This window comes from Diorhabda sublineata, chromosome 5 (genome assembly GCF_026230105.1).
Source record: "Diorhabda sublineata isolate icDioSubl1.1 chromosome 5, icDioSubl1.1, whole genome shotgun sequence".
In the NCBI taxonomy this organism is placed as follows: domain Eukaryota; kingdom Metazoa; phylum Arthropoda; class Insecta; order Coleoptera; family Chrysomelidae; genus Diorhabda; species Diorhabda sublineata.
The window spans coordinates 33,212,618-33,232,854 of record NC_079478.1 but is presented as its reverse complement, the minus strand read 5'-3'; the positions used below and the strand labels follow the sequence as shown (position 1 = coordinate 33,232,854).

The window sequence follows — 20,237 nt, the reverse complement described above, 5'->3', positions numbered from 1 at the left end:
TTGCGTAACTCTGGTTTACTTTTTTGACGTCAAACTTTACACCAACACTTCTAATAAGTTATTGTTCGTTGATATGATACCGAAATATTTTGTTTATGCATGGAACTGGTCTAGGCTAACTAGATATCAATACATCCTCGTAGTTTCAAAGATAGGACAAGATTTTGTAGAGGGTTGCATACTAATGGCTGATCCATATGATACCCACAACTGCTCAGCAAAGTTTTTAAACTGTTCCAAGTTCTAACATGTTTTAGTTTCAATAAACATTTTTCCATAACTCCTTCTGAGAAGAGAACCAAATTGTTCGTGATTGCGAATAAACCTTGGAAGTGATATGTAGCTTTATGAAGTATGGGTTCAAATGCAAGGTGATGGTTGTAGAGTAGGGGGTATTTTTCTATAAATTTGACATCTATTTCGTAATCAGCGACCCCAAAAATCCCCGAGGACGGGGAATTTCAATAACTTGAATTCATTAGTTTTGGCTAGCTTTTTGAGAGTTATAAATTCAGTCATTCCGATTAGACTGAAATTGAAAGAAGTAGATTTAATTCAGAGGTTTCTTTATACAAAGTGCTAATATTTCTGAGGCTAAAACAATACGTTTCTTTAGTTATTGTTTTAAAAAAACCTATTATAATACTAACCAACAATGAATCATGTTGTTTGCGTAACCTAATCGAAGATCAAAGGGATTCGAAATATTATACATTTTTTTATATCTGTGTATATGTATTAAGATGTAAACGTAATCAAGCAGATTATGTTCTAACAAATCCGGCTCCACCAGCACCGAGATAAGAAGATTGAATATAAGGAGATAGCATACCAGGTAATACAATATTATCATAACAGAACTGGCTTGGAAAGATTGAGCGTTTTAATAAACATTTTCAATCAACGGGAAATGCGATTTAAAATTCAACAGGTGAATTGAATTTTTCGAGTTCCTAGTTCGAGAATTAAATTTTCCATCCAGAGAATATTCATTTTAAAGATAAATACATGTTATTAACATTGGAAAATGTCTGTGTTTTGATGAAGCGCATTCTCCATCTACAAATTTATTTATTCATTAATGCTAGTTAGTATGTTACAGAAACGAACAACGTTGATACTAGTTTATAAGGATAAACTAATTAATTTATAAAACCTTATAGGAAATAATCGAGAGGTATCAATCTTTAAGAGAAATTCTAGAATGGTCACAATTAGTTTACCTCACAACGAAAGATTCGTAGAGCTGACTTTCTTATCTTAGTCACTACTATATCAATTTCCGCTGGAAATTGTTAAGTTTGAATTTTGGGAATCGTTGGTGATATTCATACTGAACATACTGTTAATACTTCGACTATACCAACAATTACACGCGTTTCAATCACCAAGATATCGTCTTCAGAGACTGAACGTAAACTAGAACCTATTACCTTGATTCTGTTTTATTCTAAATTTTCCCACCAATGAATCTTCTCCCCTTTAAAATTAGTTCCAGCTGGAAAACCGATGAAGACTCGCCATCTTATGTTGGATACAACTTTATCCATTTCCTGGTACATCGTTTAATTCACTTTCCACTTAACATCGAGAGATATAATAAGGAAAAATTGTGAATAAGTAAATTAATCGTCATAGGTTTATGAAATCTCTATGTAAAACCAAGAAAAATAAAAAAAATTTGATCTAGTACCTTTCAATCCTGTTTATATAAAGAGATTGGAAGGAATTTTCCTTTTTAAATTGATTTACACATCGAACAATACATATTAAGACAATTTTTTGGTGAAGGTAAAGGATAAAATACCAAATTTGGAAAAAATATATTGGGCAGACTAAAAGATCCGTTATTGACAGGTTAAAAGAGCACATAGCTCATTTAAAATATGGGCGTACCGAAAAATCGAGTAATATTGCCAGTCATACTCATGACAAATATTAATAATGTAAAATTTATAAAAAATGTATCCAATAATAAATTGTTGGATGAATTTGAAAGTATTGAAATCGCTAAATGGAATAACATATTAAATAGGGACAAAGGCTCAATTCCTTACAGCCCACTTAATAGTGTAGTAATTAAAGAATAAATGTGAAGATTCCCGCCAAGTTTTCCCGCTGTAATTAATTTTAGCGGGAGAAGGTACATTGGTGAGAAAATTTTGTATTAAACAGGTAGGTCAAGTAAACAGGTTTTAGTTTACCTTAATTCTCTGTAGTCGAGTTATGGAAATGCGCGTCAGACATTGTATTGGTGAGTGTTGGTGTAGTAGTATTCTAAACTTTGTGGTCAGTACTGGAGATTGTGATAACTCTTAAAGTAGGCATATTGAACCAAATCAAAACACGTGAGCGTTAATCCATCAAATCCTAGTATATAGCTAAATTTGAATTGAATAAAACTGAATAAAAAAAATAAATAAAATTGTTTCAAATAACTAAAAGTTATAATAGTGCACTACACAGGGTCTGATTTTTTCCTTAGCTAACGTGCGGACAAGAGACGGTCTGCGCATGCACGATTGGAGTAGAAACATATTGGGAATGCAGTAAAAAATTAGCAACCAACTCGCTGCCGTTGAAAAGAGCAGATCGCTTATACTGTAAACCCTTTGTCGAATCGCCTTTCCACGGAGAATCATGTAGCATTTACTGGAGCATCGATAAGTGATTTTAAGTAAAGCAAAGGGATTCACGATATGGTTAAGAAGACCGACGGGGCTACTGCCATGGCTCAAGTGAGTGGTAAAGCCGTTTCGAGAAGGTAGAAAAAGATTGGAAGATGACCGCTTTGGAAGCCTTTCGACTTGCAAGATCAACGAAAATGTGTCAAAAATTTATTGGACGGAAATCGTAGAACTAGAATAATTGCTGATGAATGGGCCAAAGCCAAATTTTTGGAAAAACTAAGCCTCGAGAAAAGATTACGCGAAGTCGGTGTCGCGAATGTTGTCAAAGGAGCAAAAGGCCAACCGAAAAGCTATCTACCAGAATCTTCTTGACCCCATCAGACTTTTTTCTATTCCCGAGTATATAATCGATGCAGAAGGGGAAGCATCACGGCTCGGTAGAGGTTGGCCAACGTCCGTGACCCAGGAACTGAACACCGTTCCTTTCCATGAATTTCTGGAACGTACGATAACTGGAACACTCGTTGGAGCAGTGTGTAAATGCAAAATAGTGTTATTTTGAAAAATTCAAATCGTTTTTACTATTTTTATAAATAAATATTTTAAAAAAATGAGACTTACTAATTTCAGAACAGAACAGGAACAGGAAAGTTAGAGATAACAAAGACTATTATACATTCAAAGATGATACAAAAATTATCGTGGCCGGTACACAGCCGCACGGCATTTGTCGTCGCTGTTCATAACTTGCCGATCTAACTATAATGTGACAGGTAGACAGACTGACGGCGTCGGTCATAAAATAAAGTAGCGGAAACTAATGTTCTAGATGTTTCTGGAAGAGATTAACTGTAACTAGACAGAAGTTTCTGCTAAGGTCTATATTATATGCAAGACCAGTACCCAAAAAACATTACATTATTCAATCCATTTTCATCTTGATTCTATGTATGGGCTCATAGCTCTTTAATTTACAAATTGTATGTAATAGACGTACAAGAAATATTATTCATGAGGATGGTTTTTACACCTCACAAAATGGTAAGGAAGAAAAAGGAAAGGCAACAATTGGTACAAAATCTCTAGTTATTTGTGAGAATTCACAATTAAAAATAATGTTGGTACAACATCCGGTAAATATAATTCAAATTTCAAGATATCAATTAATCAACAGAATGACGATCTCGTGACTAGACAGATATATAAGAACAAATAAAATAAATCTGTGGAATTTTCTGCATCCTTTTAACGTTACGTAAATGGTTAATTGCCGTTAAAACGGGTTATTAAAACCATTGTTTTCGATGAAAAAATTAATTATAAACATTATTTGGTGCAGTCAGTCGTTTATTTGTTAATTTTCAAGATCCTTAGAGTAGAGTTATTAAAGATTAACCAGGTATAGTTAATAATATAATATGGTTTAGAGAGACCGTGTTTGTAGTGAATAATTTCAATATTTATCTTGGGTATTCAATGAAATAATTTATTTACGAAACGTTTCCACTTCAGTCATTTTACTTGGCTTGTCGGTTTTTTTGTGTGATTCAACTTCTGCCATTAGAAAATCGGTTCTGATTGGAATTTTATCTGTACTTTTTTCATTTTAACTCGTTTTGAAATCAGATTTTGTTTTCTCTTTTAAAAAAATCCTAATCATTCAAAAGATTATACCAATTCCTTCAAATGTGCAGACGATATTCACAGCTTGTTGTTTTTCTGTTCAGTTTGCAGTTGTCTTTCTTCGGGAAATTTGCTATTAGCCAGACTTTCTTCGTAAAAATTTTGGCAAAAAATTTACAACAAATAACTCAACTAATTTTCATTACTAATTCCATTTTTTCTACACATACATACAGGCTTGCGATGAATCGAATATTTTCCCAAAAGTGCTAGAATATAATTAAACATAAACAAGATAATATATGAGGGTTGTCTGAAAAGTTCCCAATCTACGAAAGAAACAAAACATTTTTTTTTCATTATCATTTTTATTTTCGAATATAATTTATACAATTAGTCAAGCGACATTTTTAGGCCTTCTGAATAATAGCGATAATTTCTATCCCCAAAATAGACGATTACGTATGTGATGACGTCCTCTTTATCACATACTCAAGGAATTATTTCTACGAACACTATTCCCAGCGCATTCGCCAGATTTTTTACCAAAGCACCGTGTTTCTCATCGTGAGGGCCCACGCTCCACAGAGGGGCAATTTGATTGTAAATGGGGGCCATTCGAAAATGATTCAACACGAGTTTAACCTTTATTCTTTGGGCTATTCAAATTCATTGCTAGATTTCGATGGCCAATTGGATGAAAAAAGCAAATTCGTAAATCATATATTCGTTTGACTTGGGGTTTTTATCGTCATCAAGTTAACCTCCCTGTAGCAAACGTCAGGTTCCGCGTGGGCCTTCCGACGCTACAAATTCTCGCTAAACAACGCAGTTGTTTGCATCTGAATCAAAGAACTTCAATTAATGAAGAAAATAAGCGACTAGTAAAGTATCTGAAGAAGCTCACAGGGGCACCACCCGAATCGAAATCAATTGAGTCAAACAAGTGGCACTGTAAGCCCTTCGGGGGGTCTGTAGTGTAGCATTTGATATTAAAATCAGATTCTAGGAATATAGGTTTTATAATAATAGGAATTATTCGTTTTTTTTTTATAAAAAATTAATATATTTTTTGGCTCAAGGGGGTCCAGTCACGCTCGCCAACTCGCCCCCCTCCGGCACGTCAATACGTATTAATTTAGACTTTTTTTAATTAATTTTTTGGGCAGTTAAAGCGGTAAAGGAAGATTTTTCTTCAATTTAAAATCTTTATTAAATATATTTCGAATTTGATTTTTAGTTTTTCATCATATTTACTGTTGTGTGATTAATAACGCCACTTAATGTGGTTTATAGTAGTTTATAATAAAGAATAATATAAAAACCAACAAAAGAAACCAGCCTACTTGCTCTTATTTTTCACATTATGTCTCAACATAGACAATCAAAAAATTAAATCCTCTTATTACGACATTTACTTACTGTGTTTCGTTAACAATTTCGTAGTGATTTGTTTCTAAAACCTATCACTTAAGTTTATCTATTGAAAAATTAAATATTTTAATATTAAAAATTATGTATATGTTACATAAGGGGGCATAAGAATTTTAGAAGGGGTTAGGCACAAAAAGGTGGGAAAACACAATTAATGTAATTATTTATGTAGCGTCTTCTTAAATTCGTCAATAGTCTTCATAATTTCACGTGTTTATCAAAGAAGTTTTGTCTTTTAATGTTTATATAAAAACATATGAATTATCCCATCAAATGGAAAAAATATGTAGACGAAAATAAACCACGACCATTACTATATTTATAGAGCGATATTTATTTTTAGATTAAAATTCAATTTGCGAGGAAGTAAACATTATATAATTATTCAAAAATTTCCTAATGCTGATTTGTGAAAAGCTTATTTTTCATTACACCCAAGTCGTAAGAAAACAATGGGCTGATGTATTCAATTTTGAGTTTTTTCGTTATCGTTTTTCATTTCTCTTCGAGCGAAGAAGGGTTAATAATAAATACTTTATTCACTAGTAAAATCAAACGAGAATTTCACTTTAACTAGGACCTTCGTCGTGTCTATTTTACTTATCTGTTAATGAAAGGAAAAATGATTAAATGATCAAAATCTGGGTCCCCCGACACAGGTCTGGAGGGTCATGGCTTATCAGCGCCCACTTCATGAAAGTTACTCAACAGAATACTCCAATGGTTAGACCAAAACTTCAAGATACAAAAAAAAATAATACAATTTCACAAAGCAATCAGTGAAATATAGATTTTGACATAGCACGGACTGAGTTGAAGTTATGCCGAAACGGAAAGAAAGTTTTATGTTGTTCAATGAGACAAGGTATCAAATAATTCTTTAACACGCGTGTAATCGTCAAAGACCGAAGATTAAACGAGTTTATTAAATAGAACTTATAAAACAACAGGTGCATGTGACGCGTAGGTATATTGAAAGTTATAAAGGGGCCGGATCCAATTGGCTAATAGAGAAGTATGAGGAAGATATTTGCTTGAACGCGAATATGACTTGAAATAAGATCGGTTGTTGTGGAGGTTTCTATTACGTACATGTATGAACGAAAATGTATCCATAATTAATGATATAAAATTTAAAATGATTCTTTGGTGTTTAAACATCATATATGTTTATTTTTTTGCTAAGTGAGTAGTGTATGATATTCACTTTCCATTTGTTTTCCTGGCACAAGGTTGCGAGAAATATAATACTTTTATTCGGCCTTAGCCCAACCAATATTAAAGCTAAACTAGATTCTACTCTGTGTGAAACTGCTCCTTCGTTATCAACAGTAAAATATTGGGTAGAGAAGTTTAATTGAAGACGTACGACCTGCAAAGAACAGCATCGCAGTGGTCGACCAAATGAGGTGACGACTCCAAAAATGTTGAAGAAAATCTACAAAGCGGTACTGGATGATCGTCCACTGAAAATGTTCGAGCTAGCAGACCTAGTAGGCATTTCAAAAAGTGCGATACATCGCATATCAACCAAAAATTCGGACTTGAGAAAGCTATGCGCAATATGGGTGTCGTGTTTGCTCACAATGGAAAAAAACAGTGTCTTGAAGATGTTTCCACCGAGTGTTTGGCAACGTGTCTTAGAAATGTTTTCGCCGTTTTATAACTATGGATTAAATGTGGGTCCATCTCTTCACACCCGAAACAAAAGAACAATGGACTGAAAAGGGAGAAGTGGATCCAAAGAAGGCAAAGACCGTTCCATCTGCAGGTAAGGTCATAGCGTCGGTTTTTACGGATGCGCGTGAGATAATTGCAACTATTGCAACGTTTGAGTTAAGGAATCAAGCAAAACGGCCGCATTTAGCTAAGAAGAAAGTGTATTTTCATCAAGACAATGCACCAGCTCACACATACGTTATTGCCATGGCCAAAATTAATGAATTGAAGTTTGAACTGATAACTCATACACCCAAATCGCCAGATTTAGCAGCCTTGGATTATTTTCTGTTCTCAGAGAAAAAAATGGATGGGTGGTTTAAGATTTTCCAACAATGAAGAGGTGATGTCGGCAGTTAATGTCTAAAGTGTATCGAACTTTGAACATCGCTGGGAAAAATGTATGGAGGTAAAAAGGGATTGAATTTAAAAATAGATATTTTTTTTTCTAGAATTTTTGTTTTTCGTATAATTTTACGGTCAATGCATACTGAAGGTTGGCAACACAGATTTATATTTATGTTATATATAAACGAATGGTACCATCTATGATAGTTTTAAACTAACTTTTATTTCGAAATGAAACTAGTAAAAAATTACAACGAGTGACTTCGAGTCTTTAATTTCGATATCACCATTTTGAGAGAATTAGTTGAATTTGAAAATTGAGAATAAAGAAAAAGGAAGACCTATTTAGTCAGAAAGTTCCCGGACTGGGAATCAAAATCAGATCTGTTAGTATCTGTTGGTTAAAAAACATCGTAGAAAGCATTTTTTCATCAGTCTTTTACTAAAAGCTTGTTATTAGTTTAACTATAATGGTGTAATAACAACATTTACTATGTCTTCAGTTGAAATTATACCTAAATTGCAAAGTGAAGTTTTGGTAATTCTCAATATCACTAAGAAGTAAATAAAATTCAGACAGAGATCAATTTGGAGAAGAAAAAATACAAGTACGAGATTGAGAAATAGAAAACAGAAACGGTAAAAATAGTAACAACATTTGTCCAATTACTACCGCAGTGCTAATATCACATTTTCATCATCACGCGAATTATATATTTGAAAATTCTGTATTTTTAGCACGCCCGATAAAAATAAAGTATTTTTAAAACTATAAATTACGTATAACATTTCAAAAACAAAACTCACCATTCAAAATATTTAAATTCTCCAATATATAATCCTTTAGAAAAGATGTCACATATATGCACTTTTCCACCATAATCGTTGCATAATATTTACTTCCTCGCGGATAAAATTTTTCCAGAAATACACTTTAAAATAACAGCACGCTATAAATACGCCCGCGATATATTTTCAAACACAGAACGCGCGATAGCGCTCGGTTAACGATTTTTACGTTCTGTGCCACTTTTAAATTTGATATAAGCGGTTTTGATCAGTAAAGCCCAGCGTATAATGCGTTACGATACGTATGTCGTAATGCAATTTTAGACCTTGACCGACGAGCAAAATGATTCATATTAATAATTCACTTGATGCCGTGTATAAATATCGTATAGGAAATACTGACATAGGATAATGAATAACATTATTATTTATTTGTGACAGAGGTATCTCGTGCGTGCTATGGTAGGGGGAATTTTAATGAGAATTATTATACAATCGCTTAAACAATAGACCGAGGCTACTACATTAAAAATTCCACTTGTTTAAATACTAAAAAATACGAAAATAATAAAATAATTTTACTTAAACAGTTAAAAAAACAAATGTTGAAGATGTAAATTTTTTTATATTCAACCGAAATTAAATTAATATACAGTCTATAGATACAATACACCCCCTTCTAAGTATATTTTCTAAATTATTCATTCCAACATTATGAATGTTTAATGGATGATTACGTATGTCGTGTGTTTGGCGGAATAAATTATTCTACAATACTATCTGAAAGACAGGGGCGGGTCTTGCTCCATGGTTATCAATACGTAACTCTTACAGGGACAACCTGTACAATCTAAAAATAGCAAAAATGAATTTTTCAAACGATTTGTGGTTTAGGAGATATGTAGATTTTTAGATCGTTGTACATTCCAAGGAAATCGTTCGAAATAAAGAGACATTCTGAAAAAAATTATCATAAATTGTACGCGTTAGTAAGATTGTTTACTGATGAAGCTGGTTTCACACGAGGCGGTCTTAATAATTCTCATAATTTATATTTATTAGCAGATGAAATTCCTTACGGTACAATTCAAATAAAGAATCAACATCGATTTTATGTTAATATGTGGATGAACAGTGGGTAATAATTTAGTGGATCCATATTTTTTTTTGATAATTATGTGATATTCTTCTAAACATTCGCAGAGTCATGTGGTCATACACGTTGGAGCCTCTTCCCATTTCCTAAGTAAAAAATCATCTCAACATTTTCGTAATAGGTGGAGGTCCATTTGCATGGCCACCACGCTCCCCTGGATTAAATAAAATCTATTCATTTTTTGGAGGATATTTTAAAAGCTTGGTATATGAAACAACAGTAAACACAAGAAACGAAATGATCGTAGAATAAACTTCCACTGTGAATCTCTAAGGCAGAATCTTGGAAAGGCTTTCCAAGTTCGAAGAAATATCCTCCGTAGACTCCGGAAGTGTGTAGAAGTGGAAGATGTCTACATCGTTAATTTATTATAGTTTTTTGTTTTTATTTGATAAGTTGTAGACTAACCAACAGAATTTTTTTTTCATTCCAATTATTTCCTTATGTAAGTAACACGATATTCATTGCAGTTCTATTAGAAATGTTTGTTTGTGTCTTAATAGTAAGTATTTTCAATAAATAATTACAATTTATGATAATTTGCTTCAGATTGTCTCTTTATGGCGGACGGTTTCCTTGGCATGTACAATGATCTAAAAATCTACATAACTCCATAACCATAAGTTTTACCGAGTACAATTTTGTTGAAAAATCGATTGAAAAATTCAATTTTGCTATCTTTAGATTGTACAGGTTGTCCCTGCAAAAGTTGCGGATTGATAAGCATAGAGTATGAGCCGCCCTTGGCCTTCAGATAGTAGTGTGGAATCATTTATTATTGGTATGCAGGGAACACCCTGCATTAAAGTATAAGTGGATATTAAAGTCTTTAAAACACGCGCGATTTTTAAAGATCAGTTATTCACGAATACTGAACAGAATTCTTTTGATTGGTAGAAATTGCAATGAAATAAATACTAATTCAAAAATATCAAAAATAGCGAATATAAAGTAATGATTTAGTTCGTGACGTTATAATTCTATCTTTCTCTTGTCTGAGAAAAATAAAAGGACGATTGAGGCAAGGAAAGGAAATCAACAAAATTACTGAGAACAAAGAGAGAAAATTACACGAGGTATTTCCATAAATAAGGATTAAAAGAGTAAAAGAATGAATAAATTCTGAATATATTCTGACATTTTCAAATTCGTACGCCTTGTTAAGAATATGTTCTGAGCAAGCTTCCATCCAAGAACGATTTTTAATTTTCCAGTCTGGCTAAAAGCACATAGTATTTTTGACATAGAAGTTTATCGGAAAATTCAATGCTACAGGCGTGACATGGTACTATCGGTACTATGGAGGATGAAGTGGACGTCTTTAAGTAGAATCACACAAATACATTGATTTGTACCAACAATTTCGGAAGCAGGTTGATTCTTTCATAATAATAAATTTAAAGAAAATGTTTCAGCTGATAGAATAAGAATTTAGAAAATGATTAATAGAACTCTATCAAATTGAGAGAATCTTTGAAAGCATTTGAAGATAATGTACATTAATAAAAAAATATGGCATATGAAAAATAGATTTAGAGTACGAATTAAAAAACATTTTAGACAACAATTTTTGAATTATTTCATCTTCATCTAATTCTGCTTTAATAAATTTACGCCAAATTCTGAGTGAACAAAACTTGTAACGGTTTTTATCCAATTTTCTGATCAGTTGTATACAAAAATAGTCATTAAAGAGTTTGAACTATATGAGAAATCACTCAAATCAAATTATCAAGTTTTGCTCTCATAAAGTTTTTTACAGATTCGCCTTTTGTATTTCACATTTTTTTTAGTTTCAAAAGTGTAGTGGTCGATCCAAATTCCATCTACAGTTATGAATCGAATCATTTTGCTCAAACCGAGTCTATAATACCTGAAAAACGTTCATTTGAATGCGATTTTGGTCCAAAATAGGCAAACGCAGTACCCAACGCGCTGGTAGCCAATGCCTGCATAATTCTTCAGTTAGTATGTAGCAAATGCGTTCTTTGACATTCTGATACCCTCTCCTGTCTCTCTAGCCTTAATTTTGCGGTCGACCAGTACCATTTGGTGAACTTTTCGATGATATTGCTGGTTGTCGCAGTTTTTGGCCATTCCGAACGCTCTTCGTCTGTCAGACACGTTCGAATTTAGCTGACCAAAATTTTAAAATCGCGAATTATGATGTGCAGCTTCTCTTTTATTTGTGTAAGCGTATTGATTTTAATGATATTTCGATACTCAGTTTTTTCCATTTTCGATTGTCAGGCGTCTAAAATGGCTAAAATTTCAATGAAAACCTCTCAACGCACGCTTAAATATATTTCCCAACTATTGTCAAATTCTGACATCTTCAGGTTGAGGTCGCTAACTTTTTAGACAACTTTCGTATTTGAAAAAATTAAATGAAATTTTCATTATTTTTAGTGGGTTGTTGAAAATACAAGCTCATGAATAAAATTTTTATTGATTCGTGTCAATACGAATCCATTTAAAAAAATTTACAATGTAGAACAATGTCTCGTTACAATAAAAATATTCAACATGAAGAGTTTTGACTGATTCAATAAAGTATTATGTGTAATTAGGTATTGAGCTTTATGTATATAACATTATAAATAGTATGTATAAAATTTTTTTCTTCAAATTTCAATGTAAAGTTTCATAAAAATCGCTCTAATCTACCAGTGTGAATTTCAATAGAAAGTCACGATAAATTGGGATGAATACTAATTGAAAACGAAATCTATGAGTATCAAAACAAGAGAGGACGGGTTAAAATATTTCGAAACGCAATGTTATCGTTGTTTTAAAAATTTTTGGGTATAATATATTATGTGACAACTTGAGACGGAAACAAAAAAAATTTGGCCCTTGGAAAATATACATGTAAACCTCTTGTAAGGACTCAATATCTGGAAAAATTCATTGTTTGGATGGAAATTCAAAGGGACTCCTCCAATTGTTTTCGAAAATAATTGTTTTAAAGTGCCGTGAACTTGACTTTTTGATCTACCTCATTCCGAAAATGTACGGTCCAGCGATTCTATAAAAAGGCGGGAAAAAAGAAGATTGTAGTTGCACGATCAATGTTGCCAATTCTGATCGCCGAAGCAATTGACTACACGAACTGTATCCCATGCGGCAGTGTCTTGTTGAAATCATATCAATATCATCATTTGTTTTGGAAATTATTGTTTTAACGTGTCGTGAGGTCGAGTTTCTGACCCATTTCATTTCAAAAAATGTAGTGTCCAACGATTCTCCAAATATTGGGTGATGAACGAAACCTTGAAGATGAAAATGTAATTTAAAACATCATGCACTGTTCAAATCTCGTTGTGGTGCATGGCTATTTGGCTTCAGTGCGAATTGAATTTTTAAGCATACATTTGAGCATATTTTTTATGGGAAAACTTCTTGAAATTTGTTATTCTTGTTTACGACAACGAAACCATTGACATCTTCACAAAGTACGAATCATCGGTTGTCGGCAAAATTTAATTTAATAACAACCATATATCAAAAATTCATTAAATAGTTAACGCATATTTTACACGTTGTTAAGATTAGTTGGACCATATATAGTCAGTCAATCGTCGATATGAATAATATTTTTTTGATCAATAAAGACTTACTAAACTGACTTAAAGTCATTCACCAAATATGTTATCTCCGAATGTCTGAAAGATGAGTGTACTAGATGCATAAATGAATATATTTACAATGTGAATCATTCGTTATCGATGAATTCGTTGATAACGATCTCACCGTAGGTGTTTTGCAACTCGATCAATCCGTGGTGGATCAAACCACATTTTGCTTTTGTCCTCTTCCACACATGCCTTCCATTCGGGATTTTGAGTTTCTCTATCTCTATTATTCGCAAAATTAACAAGGGGGTTAGTTATTGTTCATAGGGCGTGATCGGAACTGATGTACAAGTATTTCAAAATTCATTCATATTTTTAGACGTGCTCAAGTATGAAAATACGAGTCGTGTCTATAAAATAACGATATTGGCGGTATAAAATATTTTCCATTTTTCGAAACATTGGAATCTTTTTCCTTCAGGACGCGCATCTTCAAGACAGCTTCAATAAACTTATATATTGTCCTTTTAATGCAGATTTGATTCGTCACACGTTATTATCTTTCCTAATGAGTTTGAGTCACTTTCAATTGCATTCAAGTGTCAATACAAATATTTTTGCGAGCTATTTGTTGCTCTTTACCTATAACTCAATAAAAAATATATATTCTGTCAAAAAAGTATCGGTTTTGTCAATTTCCACGTCCATTATTTGTTTTCTTAGAGTTTGACGGTTACTTTATACAGATTTTAGGTTATAATATCGATAAAAGTCTTGGAAAAAGTTAAAAAATCGTTCTATAGGTATTGTATCGTACCGGAATGTGAAAAGAAAGCCGATACGAGATCAAAGACATGTGAAAATTTTTTGTGTTGTTGCAAAGATTATTTCAATGTTTTCACTTTAACCTCAACCAATGTAAAATCTTGATTAAATACAAAATGTGCAGTCATCATGAATGACAGAATGCTAGAAGAATAATCAGAATGTAAAAACGATTCAGGAGCACAATAATAAACAGGATTTTTTTCCAAAACACAATCAACACCCTGTTTGGACCTCAATAAATCCAGGACTTCTCATTTGACGTCATGACCAATGATTAGGCGGTTATTAAATTTGAATTTCTTAGCTAAAAATCATTTTATGATAATATTAGGACTATAATCAAGTGAATTTAAATTACATCTACTTTAATCTCTAGTTTTGCACATATTTTTTGCATATTGAAATTTTCATCTAAAATTTGCCGTACACATAAAAAACTAATAGTAGGATAAAACCCGCTGGAAAAGTAGGAGTATATAATGAAAATGAATAGAAAAATAATTTTCCTACAACCATTTATGCAAATCATAGATTGCACACTCATTTTTACCTGAGAAAGTAGCTTATTTCATACATGTACTAAAAAATAACAAAACATACATGTATTGAAATACATTTATCAACACATGTGTGATATTGTTTAATTGACTTTCTTATTTAAAAAATACGTTTTTTGAAGAATTTTTTAAGTGGGCGCACGAAAAATAGTGTACACAACTCGTTGGACAGTGTATTTTGCACTCGTTACGTTTCAGCACTCGCCGCTACGCGGCTCGTGTAAAACAGTAACTATTGCCAGATGTATCACTTTCCAAATTCGTTACGTAATACACTATTACGGGTAATCTGATGTGGAAAAGGGGAAGGGGGTGAGTTTTCAAGGGTAAAAAAACGATTTATTTCGATTTCTAGCAAAACTCCAAGTTCTATAGCAAAGTTATAGATAATGAAAAGATCTACCACTTTTGTCTTTACACTTTCACATAACCTCAAAATTTATGGAAAATATTTTAAAAAACAGGTTTTTGGTTATTTATTTTTATCTTTTACAAAAAAACATTCTCTTTCACGAAATTTGGTGAAAAATTACTTTTTTACGTCTGAAATACACTGAACTTATTTGATTTGAAATATTTTTGACTTAGTATCGAAAAAGCATCCTAATTTTCAATAATAAAATTCTCCCGTCAAAACTTTTTTTGAAAAAAGAACGTTGAGATTTATTCGTTGAAATTTCCGTATAAAAAAATAGTATCATTATCATGGTAAATATTTAGGCAGAAAAAAAAACAGAAAAAAGTCGTATCCTAAACTTTTTTAAACAAAAAAATTTCGTATGCAACTTTTTTTTATCTTATTTGAGAAAATTTACCATGGTGATGGTTTTTAACACTATAAGAAAGTGGAGATTTCAACGAACAAAAGTCTCACCATTTTCCTAAAAAAACTGAGATTTTGACGGGAGAATTTTCGATTGAAAATTGGTAACTTTCACGATATCAAAATACCGTCAAAAAATAAAGATTTCAAATTAAATAAATTACAGTGTATTTGGGACATAAAAAGGTAAGTTTTCACCAAAATTTTATGAAAAAAACATGTTTTTTGTGAAAGATGAAAATAAAAAACCAAAAACTTATATTTAACAGTCACACCTCGTACATGTAAGATAGATAGTACATATAGATCCTTTGTGTGTATTATGTTTCACCCTCACTCATTATTATATTTCGAGTCTGTTTTTTGACTTTCAATTTTGATTATATAACGTTGCACGTCACATAATAACCAAGGTTCATTTCTATGCGTAATTATCAACAATTTCATGTAAAAATGTTACCAATTGTTGAAAGGATAACGTGCACACATATAAAAAGATATATGTACAGATAAACTATAATATCCATTACTATTACGTTCATTGAATTGTTAATAAAAGAGATGTGATCAAGAAATAAGGTGATTCCATTTTTATTATGGCAATTACTTAATCGTAATAGCTGTGTCTGTCGTGAAACATAAACAATTAAGAAAAAGTACCGAAGAAGTGATTTAAAAATTAATCAGTTGGAGAAAACGAATGGCCGGGACGTCCTTTAACCTCAAAAACAGATAAAAATGCATATATGAGGATAACTTTGTTAGTCCAAAAAGACAATCAAGGTACTAAACCATGGTTCATTATCTAGTTCACTACATCAGACTATAAAGTACAGAAAATCATTAATAATGTATTAACAGAGACAAAAACATATTTTACATACATATTATTGGTATAGAAATTGAACCTCTCATTGTTCTGACTCCAAAGACTATTTATCTGGAGATTTCCGTCTCACTTCCCAAGGTTTTACCCTCCTTCGAGGATAGCGTAAAAGTCTTGGGACAGATTTTTGCAATTTTTTAGCTGTGTAATTTACTTGACTTTTGTTGCATGTTCACCAATATTAAGTTATCGTGTAAGTATTTACAAAACCATCGCTTCCTCACTCCGTCTACGGTACTCGCATTAAGACTTAAATTAATTGCCAGTCTTCAAATAGACCAGCCATCTTCCAATTTGAAAATAATGGCAGCTTTCTTAATTTTAGTTAACTAGGGAGTTACTGCCAAAGACAATGACATTGGGAAAGAGCCTAATTTACGCAGGCAAAATGTGAATGTATGAAATTCGCAAAATAGATCGTCTGTTGTCTCGCATTAGGCTGCAGTGTGCCTTTGATCCAAAACACGGAGTCCATTCCCTTTTTTCGGTAAAGTTTTCTGCTTACTTATTGTCTGGTATACCTTGGAGGCCACATTATGGTTACTTCGGGACCTATACAAGAATAAACAAGATTGAAAAGACATGGTGGACATAAATTTACAACGACAGATGAATCCCTCAAAATTGCATCTTCCCGCAATTATCATCATGTATTGATGTGGATATGGAGTCAATTTTTAATATAAATCCAGCGAACTGTATCAATCCTATCGCAATTAATATTTGAAAAATATTACCTAGGCAATGCTTAGAAAAGAAGTCTTCAGAGATAGGCGGATTCTTCCCTCAGAAAGTGATTAAAAATGGGGCATGTCTCAAGACGATGTACCGAAAACCTTGAGCTTTTAGAAAAATTTACCTCTTAACGAACAAATTGTAAATCAACAGACATGGCATGAAATGGCTCTAAAACTATAAGCAGAATTGAAATGGGAGTGTATGAACCCAAAACGAACTCCCTAAAAGTTTGTGTGATACAAAAAGTATTTTTTTAAGCAAAAATATTTGCAGTTTGTAGACATATTTTGAACCAGACAATTTTAAAAAGAAAGTAAAACTATGATCCAGTGTTTAACAATAAAAAATTAACATTTTCTCAGCAACTACGATGTATTCTAAGTCAAAATCATACCTTACTGAACAAAAACCAACAAAATGATGACAGATTTGTGAAACTAATCAAAAATACAAGGTGTCCAAAGAGAGTATCTGGTATTTGTTTTCGCGCCATATTCGAAACGGAGCGACGAAAGGAAGCGGCGAGGGGTTCGTGGCGTCCGCCATTTTGTGGAGTTTTATTCACGATGGAACAGTACTCGGAGACGCATCGCGCATTTTGCGTATTATCGTAACGATGATTCAATAGTGACTGCTCAACGTCTGTATCGTGCGGAATATCGTACACGCCACGCCACGCCAAATGACGATAGCATTAGGAAATAGATCAAGATATTCGAGAAAACAGTTGCGACAGTTAAAATTCAAAACTCTGGTGGCCCTCGTTCAGTTCGCGATGAAGAAACAATTGAAGAAGTTGAAGCGTCGGTTCGTCGAAATCAATCTTTATCCATCCGAAAGCGAAGACAAGCCTTAAACATCAAAAAATCGTCCTTACATTTGATTTTAAACGAAGATTTGCATTTAAAAGTCTATAAAATTCAATTGGTTCAAGAATTGAAGGATACGGACTATGCTAATCGGCTGAATTTTGCGAACGAAATGATGCTGCGATTTAACAACTTTGAAAACATACTGTTCAGCGACGAAGGCAGTCGAGAATCCGAGACGAAAGCATGAACGATCCTTCACAGTCCAAGGGTCGTTGTTTGGGCCTCTATGTCTGCTAAAGGAATTATTGGTCCTTATTTTCATGAAGATCAACGAGGCCGAGCAATCAATGTGAATAGTGACCGTTACTGCGATATGTTGCGAAATTTTTTGGTCCCAGAGTTGCAGGTTTCAACTCAAGAACGTGGTTCCAGCAAGATGGGGCCACTTGCCATACCTCGAATGACTTGATGGCCATATTTTGGAATAAAGTAAGACTATGATCCAGTGTTTAACAGTAAAAAACTAACATTTTCTTAGCAGCATGATGTATAGTAAGTCAAAATCACATCTTACTGGTCGAAAACCAACAAAATGATGACAGGTTTTTGAAAATAATCAAAAATACCTTTCTAGGATCACATTTTGAAACGGAAAATTCTAATATAAAGTATAATTCAATATTTAACAGCAAAAAATATGAAATAATGTCAGCAAATATGATCTATAGTAAGTAAGAATTACATTTTAGTGTCCAGAATCCAATAGAATGGTAACAGATTTATCTAAATTGTGACACTTTTGTAGTAATATATTGAAACAGACAATCTTAAAAATGAAGTGAGACTATGGTGCAGTGTTTAACAGTGAAAAAATTAACATTTTTTCAGCAACTATGAGGTGTACTATAAAGGTTAAAGTACATTTTACCTACGGCTGGTGCTGTAAATTTTATCTGTGAGATTCATGACCTACATTACCCCTCATTGAATAATATTCTACCCGTATTAATAACTCAAAATAATAAAAATCAAATTTTTTTATTATAAAATTGGGTATCATCAGGATTCATTTATTTCTTTCCTGTCAAGGAAACACCCGTTTTTTTTTTGTTGTAGCTTCCGTTCATTTTTTCCTTGGTGACGTACTTAATAATACGTTTCAAGGTTACTATCAAGTAAAATATTTGTATAAAATTACATAAGAAATAATTAAATACCAAGCCGTTTCATAATTTATCACCACAATTTAAGAAAAATGTTTTTATCGACTGGAAATGTAGAAATAGTCAATATATGTCACTAAAAATGAAATTAGTAAGCTACATTTATAGGTTCATAAAAACATTCGTATCAAACGTCCAGTCCATGATGTAGGTATTTGAATTATTTATAATATAGATAATAGAATAGTCACTATCGTTGATTATAACATGAATAATGGGTGATTTAACAGAGAATCTAATTACCACGTGGGGTTTTCCGATTTTAATTTCCGATTATCTATGCTAACTTCATCTATTGCATTATATGGTGAAAGCTCTACGTTACGTTTAGACTTGAAAAATTTGATACAGTTTGATAACTGTCATCAAATCTGCATTGATTCAAGTATCATTATATTTGATTGATCCCTTTCTAAACATACAATACTATTAAAATGACTTGGACAAAGCGAAGTGACTATTATTAATATTTTTTCCCATTTTTAATCACGTAAACGATTTATTGAAATTATTTCTTTGCTTTATACTATTTTTTGTATGGAATGTCTTCCCTTGACATCCATAACATAGTTGTGTTCTATTTTTTCATACAAAAATATCTGGAAAGAAGTTTATTTAGTAATTTAATTATATACGAGAGTTTTCTGAACAGGTTCAAACCTCATCCTGAAGATGAGTATTTTCCCACTAAAATTTATTTGAACCATTTCGGATGCTTCAAGAATTGCACTTTTAATTAATTGATCACTATAACCTCAAAATTCCACTTATCGGAGAGAGATTTTCATCAAACGTGGACGTTATACACTACAAGTCAAAAGTTTTTGTCCATCCCATAATCCATACATTGATTTAAAAATAATACACTTTAATAAATTTCTCTTTTATGTAAGCGAGCGAAGATCGAAACTTTGTGTCTAAACTAAAAATAATAATGTCCCTTATTTGTTTACCTTATACGAAGGCATGTTTATGATTGTAGTTTAGTCCCACTTTGCGTTATGAGACACAAAAGAATGTTAGGATTTATACTTTTTGGGACTAGGCATCTTTTTGTTTACGAAATGTTGTCGTTCTCGCAAATTCAGACTTGAAA

At 32.4% G+C, this 20,237-nt stretch overlaps 1 protein-coding gene across 6 annotated transcripts in view; it reads right to left on the bottom strand.

Annotated features, from left to right (window-relative positions):
• Window positions 1-20,237, bottom strand: part of LOC130444607 (zinc finger protein 208-like) — a 184,022-nt gene that overhangs the window by 44,866 nt on the left and 118,919 nt on the right. The window contains exon 1 of one of the 6 annotated variants that reach the window (XM_056779840.1): window positions 8,562-8,946. The exons of 4 other annotated variants lie outside the window; for them this stretch is intronic. In XM_056779840.1, the coding sequence (XP_056635818.1) occupies window positions 8,562-8,564 (3 nt within the window). In that variant the 5' untranslated portion in view covers window positions 8,565-8,946. Of the gene's footprint in view, window positions 1-8,561; window positions 8,947-20,237 lie in introns of those variants that run through there. One more of the 6 variants, XM_056779841.1, reaches the window with a different exon arrangement.